General features: G+C 51.7%; 7 protein-coding genes across 7 annotated transcripts; 3 read left to right on the forward strand and 4 right to left on the reverse strand.

Annotated features, from left to right (window-relative positions):
• Nucleotides 1-956: 956 nt before the first annotated feature.
• Nucleotides 957-1916, forward strand: ALTATR162_LOCUS5576 (uncharacterized protein; the record flags this gene model as incomplete). Its single annotated transcript, XM_043313195.1, has 1 exon — nucleotides 957-1916. One exon carries the CDS (start codon nucleotides 957-959, stop codon nucleotides 1914-1916), a length of 960 nt encoding a protein of 319 aa, XP_043169130.1.
• A 330-nt stretch (nucleotides 1917-2246) lies between these two features.
• On the reverse strand, nucleotides 2247-5075 carry ALTATR162_LOCUS5577 (uncharacterized protein; the record flags this gene model as incomplete). Its single annotated transcript, XM_043313196.1, has 1 exon — nucleotides 2247-5075. The coding sequence occupies one exon, from the start codon at nucleotides 5073-5075 to the stop codon at nucleotides 2247-2249; it is 2829 nt and encodes a 942-aa protein (XP_043169131.1).
• Nucleotides 5076-5377: 302 nt separating this feature from the next.
• Nucleotides 5378-6898, reverse strand: ALTATR162_LOCUS5578 (uncharacterized protein; the record flags this gene model as incomplete). Its single annotated transcript, XM_043313197.1, has 3 exons — nucleotides 5378-5466; nucleotides 5510-5702; nucleotides 5930-6898. The coding sequence occupies 3 exons, from the start codon at nucleotides 6896-6898 to the stop codon at nucleotides 5378-5380; spliced, it is 1251 nt and encodes a 416-aa protein (XP_043169132.1).
• A 590-nt stretch (nucleotides 6899-7488) lies between these two features.
• ALTATR162_LOCUS5579 (uncharacterized protein) lies at nucleotides 7489-8335 on the reverse strand (the record flags this gene model as incomplete). Its single annotated transcript, XM_043313198.1, has 2 exons — nucleotides 7489-8045; nucleotides 8119-8335. The coding sequence occupies 2 exons, from the start codon at nucleotides 8333-8335 to the stop codon at nucleotides 7489-7491; spliced, it is 774 nt and encodes a 257-aa protein (XP_043169133.1).
• A 496-nt stretch (nucleotides 8336-8831) lies between these two features.
• ALTATR162_LOCUS5580 (uncharacterized protein) lies at nucleotides 8832-13198 on the reverse strand (the record flags this gene model as incomplete). The annotated part of the gene is made up of 2 exons (XM_043313199.1): nucleotides 8832-13052; nucleotides 13100-13198. The coding sequence occupies 2 exons, from the start codon at nucleotides 13196-13198 to the stop codon at nucleotides 8832-8834; spliced, it is 4320 nt and encodes a 1439-aa protein (XP_043169134.1).
• A 394-nt stretch (nucleotides 13199-13592) lies between these two features.
• Nucleotides 13593-15131, forward strand: ALTATR162_LOCUS5581 (uncharacterized protein; the record flags this gene model as incomplete). Its single annotated transcript, XM_043313200.1, has 3 exons — nucleotides 13593-13611; nucleotides 13801-14908; nucleotides 14957-15131. The coding sequence occupies 3 exons, from the start codon at nucleotides 13593-13595 to the stop codon at nucleotides 15129-15131; spliced, it is 1302 nt and encodes a 433-aa protein (XP_043169135.1).
• Nucleotides 15132-15712: 581 nt separating this feature from the next.
• On the forward strand, nucleotides 15713-16513 carry ALTATR162_LOCUS5582 (uncharacterized protein; the record flags this gene model as incomplete). Its single annotated transcript, XM_043313201.1, has 1 exon — nucleotides 15713-16513. One exon carries the CDS (start codon nucleotides 15713-15715, stop codon nucleotides 16511-16513), a length of 801 nt encoding a protein of 266 aa, XP_043169136.1.
• Nucleotides 16514-16843: the final 330 nt, after the last annotated feature.

Genomic DNA, 16843 nt, shown 5'->3' on the forward strand with positions numbered 1-16843 from the left:
TGCAGAGACTATGAATCTGAGTCGGCATTGCATCGCATCACATCGCATCGCATAGCATGGATAGTCCACGCTCTGGTAATGACAAGAAGGCTATGTCAGATTTTAGTAGGGATCCTAATCTACGCTATTGCGGGCCGTTGAACCACTCGTCATTCATTCGTTCAAAGCAACCGGGGCATCGATACCCCGACCCGAACGGTAGTCAGGGTGCAGGCATAGGTAAGCATGTGGCTTTGGGAATATGCATTTTAGTTCTTGCACTTTCAGTGATACTGAGACAGTGTGCAGAGAGAGCAGAATTAGGCAACCACACTTTCTAGATGGTTCTGTAATGTTTTCTTGCTTTGAATGTCAGTTCGGGTTAGCCTGTCGTAATGTTCACCATTCGTCCGCCGTTACGGACTGTTGCAGGAACACGGCTAATCAATCATGAGCTTAGTTCGATATGCATGTAAGATTACTGCTGAGTATCCATGAGACTCGTTTCGTCGCATGTGCTCCATTCACGAGTATGAACATGCTTTTTGTTCGTCCATGATGAATGAGAAGTGCATGAATAGCACGTGATCGGGATTAGTGGTGTCGCCGTGCATACACCAGCGATTGTGCAATCTGCCAAGGTGGGGTTACGCGGAAATAAGTCAGACTAGCCTTGTCGGGGCTGCGCGTTGTGTTGTTGGCGTCACCAGACGGTTGACGTTGGAAAAGCATTTGTAATGAGAACTTTGGTCCGCTCGGAAAGGTGCATGGAAGATGTTGGCTAAGGAGATGCTTGTCCCAGTATGTATATAAGTAAAAGAAAGGGGGGCGTTGGGAAAGCATCATCGATCAGCATCTACAACATCAATACTTGTGCCTTCCCCGCATTAGAGCCATAACAGAGTCAAATCTCACGACACCTCCACACTCTTCACACCACCCTCGCAAAGTACACGCGAAAACCAGCAGCCTTCACCATGGTCAAGTCACTTTTCGGAGGAGCTGCGCTCTCAGACACTTCGCACTTTAACACACAAGAAGAACGCGCAAAACTCATCGATGTCTTGATCGCCCACGACGTTAAGAACATTGACTCTGCTCGTGTCTACGCTGGGTCCGAGGTCGCCATCGGCCAGCTAGAGAAGCGCAAAGAGTTCATCATCGACAGTAAGATCGCTGGAGGCTTCGGCCAGCCTGGCGCATGCACAAAGGAAGGTGTGGTCCAGGACATGCAGGACTCCCTTGAGAAGGCCAAAATCGATCAATTCGACATCTTCTACATCCACGCACCAGACCCAACCGTCCCCTTCGAGGACACCCTGGAGGGTGTGAACGAGGCGTACAAGAAGGGCATCTTCCGCCGTTTTGGTCTTAGCAACTTCTCTGCTGAACAAGTCCAGCAAGTCTACGACATCGCCAAGGCCAAGGGCTACCCTCTTCCCCAAGTATACCAGGGTAACTACAACCCCGTTGCCCGCCACTTGGAGACTCAACTCTTCCCCACCCTCCGCAAGCTCGGCATCCACTTCTACGCATACTCACCCCTCGCTGGTGGTTTCCTCGTAAAGACTGCCGAGGACCTCGATGCGGGCGCTGGACGCTTCAACGAGCAAACCCTGGGTAACATGTACGGAAAGCTGTACGACAACCAGACGATGCGCAATGCGCTCGTTAAGTGGAATGAGATTGCGGAGAAGGAGGGTGTTACCAAGGCGGAGCTGGCCTACCGTTGGATGGCCTACCACAGTGCGCTCCAGGGAGATGAGGATGGTGTCATCTTCGGTGCTAGCAAGATTAGCCAAGCTGAGCAGACTGCGAAGAGCTTGAAGAAGGGCAAGCTTAGCGATGAGGCGGTCAAGGGCATTGAGCAGATTTGGGAAAGCGTCAAGGAGGTTGCTCCCATCGACAACTACCACAGTGGACTTCTGAAGAATTAGATGGTGATTAGACCAGACTTTACTTTAGCATAATGGGACAACGGAATACAAATACAGTACATTTTCATTTTCAGGCACATTGGGATTTCAAACGCCAAACACTTTTGCAGTGTGAGAATTATATTCCTTAGAACTCGAAATAAGAGGTGAACAAAGAATATAGTACTATCCAACGCCAATGTTAGGAAAGCAAAACTCGGCTCAGGGCCGTTTATCTTACACATCGCTGGTGCCAATGGAGCTGCTCGAAAATCCCATATCCTCCACCTTTTTCCTATATCAAGCAATAAAGGCACAACTCATCGCTCGCCACTCTCTCGATCCACCCACTCACCTCTTCACAACCGTAACTCCTAGCGTCTTGGGCTTAGCCCTCTTCTTCTTAACCTCCACCGCCGCCGCAGCATTCTTTGCCTTCTTCCTCGGCTGCACCTCATTTGGCTTCGCCGTCGTACCCCTCTTAGTCCCCTTACCTGCTCCCTTTCCCTCAGCTACCATGCCACCCCTGGGTCCCCTCTTGACCCCCTTATCCGCCCTCACAGCTCTCACTTTCGGCTCCGGCCTGAGTAATCCATGTTCCTTGATATGATAGATCACATCAAGCGCGACATCACAAAACTCCTGTGTGCCCCTAATAAGCTGCAACGACTTCTTCTTGCTCTCCAAGCCCGCCCTATACCGATCCACCACTGCAAAGAAAATCTCGTTGGTATCCGCATCAACAGCTTGGCGCACACGTTCGTATTCTGCCTCGCCGCGTTCGTGCTCAGTGTGGAAGTGACCACGTCCAGTGCCGAATTCATCGCCGATTTCGTATTGCACGTATGCTTCTATGACCATGACGGCAATGGTGTGGAAGTTTAGGACGGCGATGGCGGGTTCGGGGTCGGGGTTCGAAAGGGCGCGTTGGTTCGGGATGAAGATGTTCATCAGCAAGTGGACTTCTTCGTCGGCGTGGTCTGGGGAGAGGAGGAGCTCTTCGCGGACTAGGCCGGGCAGGGAGACTTTTGCGCTGGGGATTTCTTCGCCTTTGAGGAGGGGTTGGCGTTGGATTTCGTATTGGGGAAGGGTCCAGTCGATAGCTTCGCTGTTGGCGGGAGACGGTGAGGCGTTATTAGCGGATGTGGAAGAGCATGAACTGGGCTGAGGGAGATGTTTGTTTACTTGTTTCTGTTCAACTTTGGGTGTTGTATGATTTGGCTTGGCCTTGCTTGCGACGAACTCAATATCAGAGTCATCGTCAGGTTGCGGGTGCCGAGAAAAGCGATTGGCATTTGTAGACGGAGGTGACATGCCGATGACAGAGTTCCGACTGCTCGTAACCGATGGGTGACGTTTCACCCGGGTCCGAAGAGGCTCATCGTCATCAGATGCGTCACCTTCGTTGCCACAATCACGTTCCTCAGAGACGCGCTTTCGCGCCTCTTCAAAACCTTGAGAGACATACAGTCCTGGCTTCCAGTTGTTCGAGCTGGGAGGCACTGGAGCACTTCCCGTTCTCTCGTGTAATGATGCCTGATTGAAGCCGTACGACATGTCCTGTGGCATCCGACTGTAAGACATAGCGGGCAGGTCCGGTTGTTGAAAGCTTAGGCTATCCTTTCCACGAGAAAACTGCTGGTTGCCGGTTTGGGGTGCGCGTTGGTAAGTTAGAGGTCCCATAACATACGGCGGAGGTGTGTTCAATTGGCTCCGAGGAAAGCCAAACTCAAAAGGTGACTGTTGGAATTGTTGCGGCCGCTCGTCATCCAGTCTTCCAAGTTTCTCTAGCTGTCTCTTCTTCTCCTCGGCCAATGCTTGAAGCTGCTGTTGGCGACCAAAGCCAGGATCGAAGTTGGGTTGGTTGTATTGACCGAAAGGCTGCTGTGACAAATGTCGAGGTGGCGGTGTCTGGTACTGCGTAAAGTCTTTCAAGGTAACTGTGGGAGTCGAGACAGGTGCGTTCCGGTAATGAGGTGAAGCGGACTTGTTGGTAAAATGAACTGGATCCAAAAAGTCTGGGTGAGGCTGACTCCATATATGTTGGACGTCGACGTCTGGTAGCCCAGTATTGGAGGTCTGAGGGAGTTGTTCGTCTTGGCCTTGTTGCTGTAGGTTCATCTCATTACCTGAGAGACCTGGTGATCCGATTTGATGATCGATCTCTCGATGGTCTTGACCTTGCTGGGATCCGCCAGCTTCACAAATGTCATCAGATTGGTTCATAGCGTTGGGGAGCCACTCATCCAAATACATCTCATCTGACACGACCTTATCTGATATACAGTCTCCGTCAGCAAATGCTGCGTTCGCGCTACGAGCAGTCTCCGGCAAGGCACTTTTACTTCGCTGATAGTCAACGTCGATGTCATTGACACGACGCTTTTCAACGAGCCCAGGTTTTTGCATCTTCTCAGTTTCAGGTGCAGCAGCCTGGGCGTCAGCGGTATTCGAGGGTTCGTTGAAGACGTCGTCGTTGACTAGAACATACATCGCATCGCCATCACGCTGAATGTCAACATTCATATCATCTCCAACCAGACCTTGCCTGAGACGATCAATCTGTTGATGCGCGTCATGCTCAGGGACACCCTCAATGGTTTTGACTTGACACGTCTCTTCTTCAAGTTCATCCAGGGGCTTCATGGCCAAAGCTTGATCGTTGCTGTTCTTCTCGATCTTGATCTGCGGGTCGATCGCGTTCGAATCTGAGAATGAAACATGTCCATAGTCTTCAGGCTTTTGCTTGACGACGGTACTTTCATTGGAAGGATTGGAGGTTTCTCCCAATGTCGCACCCAAGTTCGGACCACTGGGAAGGGTATCGGCGAGAGTTGGGTGATCTGGCGGGGAGGCTGTAATGGTTTTGCTCTTGTACTTCAGTTTGATCATGAGTTGCTCTTTTTCGCCCGTGCTAGACTCTTCTTCAGAACTTCGATTTTCATCGTCGTTGGCGGCGACGTCAGCTTTCCTGCCTTTTTGAATCTCATTCTCGTCTGCATCAGGTTTCTGATCTGTGTTGTTCTTGGGGTTTTGACTGGGCGAAGCTTTCTGTTGTGCTTCTTCGGTCAAAAACTCTCTCATCTCACCGCGTGTTTCGATGGGAGTCGTGAGCGCCCGACAAAGGCCTCCGGGGCTAATTCGGTATTCTAGTAGGCTATGGTCGCTCGCAGTGTTCATGGTGTGGTGGTCTGGCGCAGTGTCGCGGAGGTGCAGTTGTCTTCGTGCGCTCCAAACCTTAACGGCACAACAATATCAACGTTGCAGTAATATCTCGTATATAAAGCCTTTATTAGTTTGCAGGTTTTTCAAGGTTGGCAGGTATAGTAGGTAGGTCGAAGAGTAGTAGAAGTCTTTCCCTGAGAAGTAGTAATGGCTTTTTAAGGCGACAGCCCAAAGCGGATATCGCTACTTACTTGAGCTCAACTTTACCTTACGACGTAAACAAGCGCTCTCTCACCTCTAAGCTGGTATCTGTGTGTTTATTCTGTAGGCAACAAGCCAAAAGTACCAATACGAGAGGGAATCTTGAGTAGGAGACCGGTAACGGCGACTGGGACTGGAGCCTGACCTGCCATGAGGATATATCGTCGATGTCGGTGAGCAATACTCACGTGTGTGCAAGATACTGACCTGCTGATTCGCTATAGCAGAGCGATCTCGCAGGTATTTAACCTGCAATACCAGAGTCACACGAGATGGCATGACGACATCCCAGCACACCGTCATGACAACGAAGAGTAGTGAAGTAAACAACGACACGGCGATGATAGTAGCAAGCAATGCACGAAGAGTGGGGGTGGAGAACTATAAGAAGGTCAGCATCCCTTGAAATCTCTAGTGGGAGTGAACACTCACCGACAATGCGGTTCCAAAGAGATGTGAACGGGTATCTATTCTTCTCTACATCTTCAGCGGTATCTGTTTCATACCGTTTCTCCGTCTCTTCAACATCTCGCTCGTTCCACATCGACTCTTCTCGCTACTTCATAAACTCATTGAATCTTCCCAATATCTACCTTCAACCTGCTCACAAATTCATCGAAAAGTGGCGCCAACGAGCAATCCCGATACTTCTCCACAAAAAGTCCATCCTTGCTCTTCAGCGCCGCAACCTCTTCGGTATCCATCACCTTCCCCTGCATAATCGTACCCTTGGGATACACAGGCCTTGTCCCGCTCTCGACCAACTCCACAAATGCTGGATCAATGGGTACTGATCCCAAGAATGGGACTTCGAATTCCGTTGCCATGACCGTACCGCCGCCTTTACTGAAGACGTTTGTGCATTCCGAACAATTTGGACAGACGAATCCGGCCATATTCTCCACTACGCCTAGGACCCTAATGCCGGTTTTCTTGCAGAAGTTTAGTTCCTTCTTCACGTCGCTAACGCTGATAGCTTGGGGGGTTGTGACTACGACGGCGCCAGCGAGAAACGGGACATGCGGATTCAGAGCAGGAGATGGTGTCGTGTTCTTCAAGAGGGTTTCGAGGAGAGAAATGTGTTCATCTGAGGTACCAGGCGGCGTGTCGATGAGTAGGTAATCGAGCGGTGGCCAGAGGACGTCGGTCAAGAACTGGCGGACCATGGCGGTCTTCTTCGGACCGCGCCAGATTACAGCGTCGGAGCGCGAAGCCAAGATGAAGCCTAGAGACATGCAGGATAATGACCCAATCTTTTGACCATCCGCAGCCGTCTCTCCTCCCTCTTTCTGCTCTGTTGTGCTTCCATCCTCTCCACCTACTCTCTTATGCGCAGCCAATGTCTGCGCACCGTGTACATCGACCGGTATCCAACCACCAGGCGCCTGCTTTACTTTCGCATCTTCAATGCCAAAAAAGCGCGGTATACTCGGGCCCGTCAAGTCTATATCCAAGACACCAACTGTATGCCCTTGTAGCGATAGTGTGAGAGCGAGTTGCGTAGTTACGCTCGATTTGCCGACTCCACCTTTGCCGGAAAGCACAAGGAGGATGTTTCGGATGTTGTCGAGAGGCATCGCGAATACGAAGGACTGGCTGACCTGGGTTGGCGCGAGCGGCGGGGGAATTGGTGGGGGTTACGTCAATGGAGGTCGACGGAAGGCACTTTGTTTGATGGATGTATAGAAACCCGTATTCTGAGGGTTTTCGTATTAATCTGGAGCGTATTCAGATGGGCGAGAAGAAGGGTGGTGTAGGTAGTGTCGCGAATGGGGCATGATGTGAGGTGATTGAGGGTTGTGGAGCGCGCTTTGAAATCCGACGACCAGAAAGTGGCGGTTTGCGGCGAGATCGGAGGTCCGACCTTGACCCGAGCATGTGCTTCTACTATCAACACATGTTTACTGTTACAACATCTCACTGTACTTCTACTAGTCCATGCGTTAACATGTTCTCGCATAATCGGAATGAGTCAAATCAACCAATTGGAACCAACGCAAAAGACGCATACACATGCGAGAGTACAGTGTAGAGTATCAGTAGAAGTTCCTTGAGCATCTATCCATGATGATCAAGCCCATGAAAATATATGCCTATTTGGTATCACATGTGATCGCCCCAATGATCCTCTGCCCCTCGTTATACATACTCTCAATCGCTTTTTTTTTTAAGTGGCAGCCTTCCTTAGCGGCACCTCCTCACCAACCACCAATCTGTAACCCTCCGCGCCCTTCTCAGTCTCCAAATCCTTGGGCTTCGCTGCCTTGGCACCCACCTCGGGGAAGCTAAACGCCTTGCTCCTGCCTCCCTCGAGACCCTTCCACACACCGACCGTGTTCCAGTTTGTCCATGTCAACGCGCCAACCCATGGCTGCACATTCCACCCCAACTCCAACATGACATCTGTCCTGTTGCCCAACTTGCCGGTTATATCGGTGATTTTGTACTTGGGCTTCTGATTCTGGAGGTGAAGTTCGCCGACAGGGTAAGGCGAGGCGGCCTTTGACTTGGAGGCAGCGCGTTTCTTGGCGGATTGCTTGGGCAGCTTGGACTTGGGGTCGGGGTGAATAAAGTGGTTTTGGTTCCAGGGCGCGGATTTCGACGCGACGATGGCGTCCCAGATTATGGCTTCCGAGGGGGGTTCAGAGGCGCGCGTGGAGGGGTAGACGGCTTTGAGGTAGACAAAGACTTGCTTTGTGTTCCAGTTGAAGAGCGAGCTGAGGTCTGTGGGTGGAAGCGTTAGTTCTGCTTTTGCAATGTACAGTCGTAGCATAACTGCGATTCATGTAGGACATACCAGCGTCAAGGTCGAACTTGATATGCGCATACTCCTCCCTCTTAGGCGAGTAGTAGTGCGGTCGTCCCATTACTAGTTGTACATTCTGCAGCGATATACTGGCTGTTGGGTTCTGTGGGGAGATGAAGCTACTCAGCGCAATGACACTTGCGACTGTGAAAGCAACTGTGGTGAAGAAGCCGAAGACATTCTGGAGACGCACAAGCGTCGAGTGCATCGTAGATATGTAGGAAGAGCGCGGAGCCCTATCTGTGAACGTTTGCCGGCTATGAGAGGACGAGAAGCTTGTTGAAAGTGGGCATGGAGACGTAGCTTTCCGTGGTCCTAACACGTATCTGGACTGTCGCGCGGAGGTCGGAGCTCAGCCCTACGAAACCAGGGTTCACCCTATTCCACGCTAGTGCATCATCTTCACACTTAGTATTTGATGTCAGACGATTGCAGAGAATCAAACCCTCACATGCTGGATACGAATATGTCTATTGAGATTGCTACAGACGAGTTGATATGCGTACCAACCTGCGCACTACCCATCTTACACCATCTTTCTCCACATCGCCTTGAACTCTATCCATCTGTGTCATCTATGGGTATCATCTATGCATTTCCCAACTTATTGTCGAGCTGTACGCCGTAACGCCACGCTAACATGCTTTGTGAAACGCTCAATCAATACCAAATAGATGTTGAAATGTACTGTGAGGAAGAGTCTACTAGGCAGCAGGTGGCGCGCCGCCCCTTGGCCCTCCGCGTCCACGGAAACCGCCACGACCACGACCTCGTCCTCTACCTCGTCCACCGTCTAGATTGGCCGGTGGCGGTACGTTCGAGTAGTTTCGCGGCTGGAAGTTCGGGTTGTTGGGCACAACTCCTTCAGCGGGGTCAGTGTTGTCGATAACAGTGAAACCGCCGCGACCCTTGAAGCCTCCTCCTCGCCCACGGGGAACGAAGTCAGTAGAGCCACCTCGTAGGTTACCACGAGTGTTGCCACCATTGGGAACCTGGTTCTGGTCTTGAGAGGGTTGGCCGTTTGCTTGTCCACCACGGGGAGCGAATCCGCCCCGGCCCCCGCGACCACCACGAGGAGGTCCGCCGTGGATTGGTAGTGTCTGTTGCTGTCCTTGAGGTTGCTGTGGTCCAGGGCTTTGACGTGGTGCCATGCCTCCGCCACGTCCGTTGGCGCCTCCGAAAGCTCCTCGGTATGAGCCACGAAGAGGTGGTGGCGTGCCCGCGGGAACTAGCCCGGGACCTCCAGGAGCACCGTAGCGGGGCATATTGTATGACGTAGGCGCTTGTTGTGGACGCCTGGCGGCTGCGGCACTAGAGTAATGGACAACCTGCTGATCTGTCATGTTGACGACCGCAGTGGCAGGGACAGTTGACCCCCTGAACGGAGAGCAACGGTCTCCGAGAGAGGTACCACTCATGAAAGTCGCATCGAAGACAACGTCCAGTAACAAAACACGTGCGGTACGGGTCTTGCCAACCACAGTACCTGACGATCCGATTGGTACTCTGCCAGAGTCTTGAACATAGACGATTCGATCGCCAATGCTGAAGTTCTGGTGTCCCAGGCGCTGCTCCGCGTCAGACGGCTTCAGCAGGGCGACACGTGGCACCTTTGTAACTGTCTTGGGCTCCACGTCTTGGGTGAGAGGGAAGTTGGCATCGGCGGCTTGCTCAATAAGCTTGACTGTGTCGGAGTCGAGCTGCTCTGCGTCCAGGGGTACTTTTTCGAAGTTCTTGGTCTGGACACTCTTCAGCCAGGCTCCAATCTCCTTGACCTTCTGCTTCGCAACCTCGGGAGGATAAAAGTCCGTGTCCTCCCATCCATCGCCCGTTGGATTGTTGATAATGGCAGCAACGAACTCTGGGAACTTGATCATATACTGAGCCAAGAGTTCCATGGCCTTCTGGCTATACTCCCACCCATTGGGCGACTTGCGAGAGTAGCCCAAAACCTTCAACTTCTTCGCCTCGAACTTGAGGTTCAAGCCCAGGTTGAGCTTGAGACCACTTGAGTTGACATTGAAAGAGGACGTGAGCTTTGATAGTGCGAGCGGCGGCATATTCAGTTGTCTTGCCACAACGTAGGATGGAACATACGGTGTGGACCTTTCAGCCATGCTGACAACTTCACGTCCGAAGTGTGGCTCTTGCTTCTTTAGCTTGGCGACCATGATCGTGGCCTTGTTGTCGGCATGGCTGACGACTTGCAAGGGGCGACCGTAGGCGTAGTCTCCTAGATAGAATGCACGGGCTCCTTCGGGAAATTCTTCCTCGATGGGCAAAGCCTCTTTCTCCAAAAAGCGAGCATCTGGGCTGAAAACATCGTCTACAACTGTTTGGGTCGCATACTCTACTTGTAGCCCAGCGACCTCTCCGTACTCCTTGATGGTGGCTCCTTCGTCGGTCTTCCTAAGTCCCTTGAGCATTTCTACGTGCACGATTGACTCAATCTCTCCAATGTTGATACCAAGGCGCTTGCTGTACTGATTTTCGATACGGTTCGCCGTCTTCTTCCAATTGGAGATCTCTTGCGGTCCATGGGGAATAGCAACAGGTGCAGGAGAATCACCGCTCTCAGGCAGAACGTAGTCGAACAACTCATCCGATACCTTCACCACCTTTGCTTCATGTAGGAATGGGTAGCCAACATGAACCGCCTTGCCGAGCTTTGCCTGTGCATGCGAGACGGACTGTCGTGGTTCTGTATCCAGTAGTGTGATAACCATGCTCTCGTTTCGACTGTCCTGTTGGAAAACATTGACGCCTGCAAACTCAAGCTTGCCGTGGAACGGCAACGTCTTCAAGCTGGGAAAGCCGGCCAGTGCCTCAGCTCCTAGCTTGACGCCGTCTACGAGACCGATGTAGTATTCCAGTCCTTCCATGGTGGGCAATTCGAAAATGTTCTCGATACACTTGCAGTGGGGAAGGTCCGGGAATACGCCTGGCAGAGATGACTGGTAGATGAAATCCAGATCCTTAGCGTAAGTGAACTTCAACGAAACACCAAATGAATTACGCTGCTTCTCATCCGGCGTTAGATCCTTCTCCTTGGTTGCCATAGCCTTAAGCAGACGGTCCTCCTCGATGAACGGAATCTTCACGACAGCCTCCCAGTCCTGCTTCTTTCCGTTCATGTCCAGAGTGAAGTCTCGGGGATAGAAGTCAATGATCGGAGAGTCCTCGTTTGTCATGAGAGGGTGGTAGGCTTTCGGTACGATACTCTTACTACGGTCAGGCAAGACACCCATCAGCTGCTGGAACGGCTTGAACGGCTGTCCGAGTTTGAAATTGATGTCCGCCTTCAGACCTCGCTTGACGTCGGAAATCATAGGCGAGTAATGGTAGCCATAGTACCATGGCCATGACGCTACTCCACGGTAGTAGTAGAAGAGAACCCATTGCAATCCCTGGACGTAGTTTTCCGTCAGTTTGCGAAGCTCCTCCTCATTGCTGCGATCCCAATCGAACTTGCTCTTGTAGTAGTCATTCTTCCATGCGTCGAACTTCTCGTCGTATTTCTTCTGCATCTCCGATTGAGCGTCTTCAGGCGAGATGTCAACAATCTTGGCTTGTTCGTACTTTTGTACGACGCGTACGATCGCTTTCGTGGATTCGTCATCCATCTCATCCTCGTCGTCCGAATCGCCTTCAACCAGCTTGGGTGGAGCTGTAATCTGGATGTGACGGTCGCCATCATCATTTTGGACGCTCTTCCAGGGGAGATGCAACTTGTCGGCAAGTTCCTGAACGAACTTTCGATCCTCTGCTCCAAGAGATACCGGAAGATCCAGCGGAGCTTGATCTTTCTTTTCCAAGTAATTACCTAGCCAGCTCTTCACCTTGGAAAACAGTTCTTGCTGCTGCGTAGTCATGACAACTGTGCCTCGTTTCGCCGTTTTCGCCATTACATCCTCCTTTCCAAGCTTCTTGCCCTTGAACCAAGCAGCGTCGGCATTCTCGGATTCGAAATGACGGTATTCGATGTTTGAGAGTTCATCCAACAAGATAGCCAAGCGCTCCATGTTGATGACACCCTCCTCGTTGATGTATCCTTTACCCTTGGGTAGGACAGTCTTGTAGACGTTGAACATGAGGGCCAAGGCGCCCTCATTGATATGCAAATGTGGAAGATTGGGAAGGAAATCGTTACCAACAAAGAAAGCCATAAGAATGAAATCGTCAATAACACGCTCCATGTCGAATGGGAAGCTGAGAGCTCCAGGCTCTTCTAATTCCTGGAATTCGAGCTCCAGGTATTCTCGAACAATGCTGAGATGCATGAGGTAAAAGTTCTGATGCTCCAGCTCCTTTGACTTGGTTTGGCTTTGGCGACCAAACGTCACCTCCTCACGCAGCAAGCTGAAGTGGGGGTCGTGGCTGAGCAGACCCAACATGATCAGGTCGGCATCTAGACCGTACAGGCAGTGGCGACGGTTCGGGTCGTATCCTGGCTGTGCCTTGGCCTGACGGATGTACTCCATGACCTTGTGCTCTCCCTCTCCAGGGACTTCGTGACCAGACAGCACGACTTCCACGCCCTGCCAGTCTATGTCCTCTGAGACCTTCTTGTTGATGAAGTACTTGAGCTGCTGCGTGAGCTTCGCCATAAAGGCAGTACCTGGCGTAATGCAGTTGCTGTCGAACGCTTCCTCCGTCGGCATTTCTACGCCTTCGCGGATAGCCTTCTCCCGAGCTTTTTCAGTATCGAGAGCGGTTCGGAAACGTCGTGCACGCTGCTGGTTCATCTTGGCGCGCGGGGCGACACCATCGATGGCCATGAAGAAGAGCTGCTTGGGCTTAATCTTGCCAAACAAATGCTCGATATAGTTGAAGATGGAGATGAACATCTGATCTTCGGACTTGCGCGCAGTGACGCTGTCGGAATCGTTATGGGTGCAGTTGTGGATAATACCGTTCATATCAAGCTATAGCTGTCAGCTGTGCGCATCTAATGCGACAGTAGAGTACTTACGTAGAGACAGTCGAATTCGGGAATGCGGTTTTCTGCAATGAGTTGCGAAATACCTGGATACCTTTCGGACATCCATCGAAAGAACTTGGGGACACCCATGACTGCTGCTACTATCTAGGAATAGCTGAGAATAGGTTGTGATTTGCGACTTGTAGGTACAAGTGGCGAGGCTGAGAGTCACAAAGTGGGCGACAGGGAGGAATACGGAAATAGAGAGAAGCGCGCAAAGGCGCTGTAGGCGAGAGGGCGAGAGAGAGTATAGGGTGTTGGTTCTCGACGCTGGGGTCTTCAAAGAATCGGAGTCTTGGTCATAGACGCAATAGATATGCTGGCGGCGACTGCCAAGCAAGTGGGGCGCTAATGGATCGACATCGGGGTTGGTCCAAACGCGAACTTTGGGAGCGCGTCGTGCGCCGTAGCTTCTACGCATCACACTTCGAGATCCCATATATCCCACTTCGCCTCTAGCTTTTAGCACAACTCCACCTTCACCATGGACGAGACTATGAGCGGTAAGTTTGTTTACTTGTTGCGAATATGGTTCGCAACATTGTTACACAGAACAGCAGCAAGCTTCGCTTTGCATACCACACCGACACAGTTGGCGCATAGCATACCAGCTCGCTACCGAATATCCACAAGCACTCTTACCACAAAACCCTCGACCTCTTCTGGTAACCGACACTAACAAATCATGACAGATGCTCTTGATTCCCGCGAGATGGACGACCAAGAGCAGACGGAGCAAAAGCTCATCAATGAAGAGTACAAGATATGGAAGAAGAATAGCGTCTTCCTCTATGACATGCTATACGGTCGCGCACTCGAGTGGCCCACGCTCACTACACAATGGCTGCCCGACAAGAAGCCTGTAGAGGGCACCAACATGAGCCAGCACCGCGTCATTCTTGGAACCCACACTTCGAATCAAGCGCAAAACTACCTCCAAATTGCGCATTGCGAGATACCCGACTTTCGCGTCCCAGACTTGTCAGAGCTCAACGAAGAGCGGGGAGAGATTGGTGGTCACGGCAATGCGAAGCGACCCTTTGACTTCAAGATTGTGCAGAAGATCAACCACCCCGGCGAGGTCAACAAGGCGCGTTACCAGCCTCAGAATCCCGACATCATAGCGTCGTTGTGTGTAGATGGCAAAGTGCTTATCTTTGACCGGACCAAGCACCCACTGCAACCAAAGGACGATTCGATCAAGTTCGAGGCAGAGCTTGTAGGCCATAGCAAAGAGGGATTCGGGTTAAGCTGGAGTCCCCTGAAGGAGGGACACTTGGTGACGGGTAACGAAGATACCACAGTTAAGACATGGGATATCAAGAGTGGCTTCTCCAAGAGCAACAAGACCATCAGCCCGACCGCAACATACAATGTTCACAGCGCAACCGTCAACGATGTCCAATACCACCCGATTCACAACTTCCTTATTGGTACCGCATCCGACGATCTTACCTGGCAAGTCATCGATACTCGTATGGAGACACACAAAAAAGCACTGTACAGGAAGGAGGCCCACGACGATGCAGTCAACTGCATCTCGTTCCATCCCGAGTTCGAAGGGACTTTCGCGACAGGTTCTGCCGACAAATCAGTCGGTATTTGGGATATGAGGAATTTCGACAAGAAGCTACACAGTCTGCAGAATCACTCCTCAGATGTCATCGGTCTGCAGTGGCACCCGCAAGATGCTGCCATCCTTGCCAGTTCCAGCTACGATCGCCGCATCTGCCTGTGGGATCTCAGCAAGATCGGTTCTGAACAGACGGCTGAGGAGGCAGAAGATGGCCCCCCTGAGCTGTAAGTCACCACGAACATGACATTAGTTCACGTACTGACATGTAATAGCTTGTTCATGCACGGTGGCTTCACCAACCGAATTTGCGACTTTGACTGGAACAAGAACGACCCTTGGCTTATGATGGGCGCTGCTGAGGACAACCAGCTGCAAATTTTCCGTCCCGCGCGCAAACTTGTTGAGCCACTGAAGAAGACTGTGAACCATGGAGATGTCTCAGACTGAGCTCCTCCCTCTACATGTTTTCCTTTTGAGGTGGCTAACAGAAGGGCATTTATAGGGTAGGGTACCGGTTTTCGTACCGGTCTTCGAAGCGTTCGAGCCATCTTCTTCGCCTTTGAGTTATGTAACTGAAGAGGAGGGAGTAGAGCCAGAGAAGGAAGGCTTTATTAGTTCTGATGACGGGGCTCTATGGATGCTATCTTGTCCGTCCTGACCCTCCACCGCAACGGACTAATGGTGGATCACAGTGAGGAAGAGGCCAGGAACGGTGTTGGGCGCAACAGCTTAGTGATATCCTTTGTCAATTTCTTGCGATTCTGGCCCCGTAGACACATGAATCAAACCGTGGCCATGGCATTCCACTATCGTTCGTATGAGTGAACTTGAAGACTTCGTAGTGCTGTTGGGGGGTCCATGCTCACCTCCGAGGTACGAGCTCCCAGCTCCCCGCAATCGTCATCCCATCTCTCATGCACTCGCCATGTGAAGCAAACAACACCAGCTCAGAGCCAGAATCTGGGCTTGCATCACTAAACATCTAACATTTTCTACTGGTACGCAAACTTCAATCGAAGCAATCCGCCATGCTCCTTCTCGGCCTCACAGGCTCTATCGCGACGGGCAAATCGACCGTCTCGTCCATCCTCTCCAAGCCGCCCTACTCTCTCCCCATCGTAGACGCCGACCTCATCGCGCGGCAGGTCGTCGAGCCCGGCACCCCAGGCTACAATGCTATCGTCGAGCACTTCCTGCCTACTACACCCGACCTGCTCCTTCCCGATGCGACGCCCAAAGGACGTCCGCTGAACCGACCAGCACTTGGACGGAGAGTCTTTGGCGGCGGAGAAGAGAAGGAGCGCGACAGAAAGAAACTAAACAGCATTGTCCATCCTGCAGTACGGAAGGAGATGTACAGACAGATGGTATGGGCATACCTACGCGGCAACTGGGCAGTCGTGCTAGACGTGCCTCTCCTCTTTGAAAGCGGCTGGGAACGCTACTGTGGTACTATCCTCGTCGTTGGCGTGTCGGATCCCGCGATACAAATAAAGCGCCTACGAGATCGCGACTCTCATCTTACCGAAGAAGATGCGCGCAATCGCGTTATGAGCCAAGGCGACGTGCGCGAGAAAGCTGAGCGATGTCTGCGGAGAGGTCCAGGGAATGGCGTCGTGGTCTGGAATGATCACGACAGGAGCTATCTAGAGAAGGAGATACAGAGAGTCATGCAGGACATTAGAAGTAATAGCCCGCGATGGTGGAGTTTTCTGCTTTGGGTCTTCCCACCGTTTGGGCTCATGGCTGGTACGTGGAGTTGGTACAAGATGCGGAACGTGCAGTTACAGTGGGAACAAGAAAAGAAGCGGGAGAAGGCGAAGCTGTAGGAGGTGATTTGATGATCTGACTCAGTTGTCTTTGCTCCGAGGGTAGCGGGAGAGTCGGTGCTGGCGCGTGTTGGTGTTTGTTGGATGTGCGCACTGATATCTTAGCAATCGACAGCACGGGTGCTGTGTCACTGTAGATGTTTTCAAGTCTTTCAATGTGTGTGTATATCATATCTTTCCATCATGTCTCTGCGGTGTGCATGTTGTTGTTTAGTTGTCATTTTGTGTATCGGCCAAAGAGTTGTTCACCTTCACCTCTGCTTCACAATTGTGAAAATGCCGTCAAAGTCTACCGCGACCCTCCGACATTTCTTCATTCGCCCCGCAGTT

Source organism: Alternaria atra (genome assembly GCF_907166805.1).
Source record: "Alternaria atra isolate CS162 genome assembly, contig: 25, whole genome shotgun sequence".
Taxonomy (NCBI): domain Eukaryota; kingdom Fungi; phylum Ascomycota; class Dothideomycetes; order Pleosporales; family Pleosporaceae; genus Alternaria; species Alternaria atra.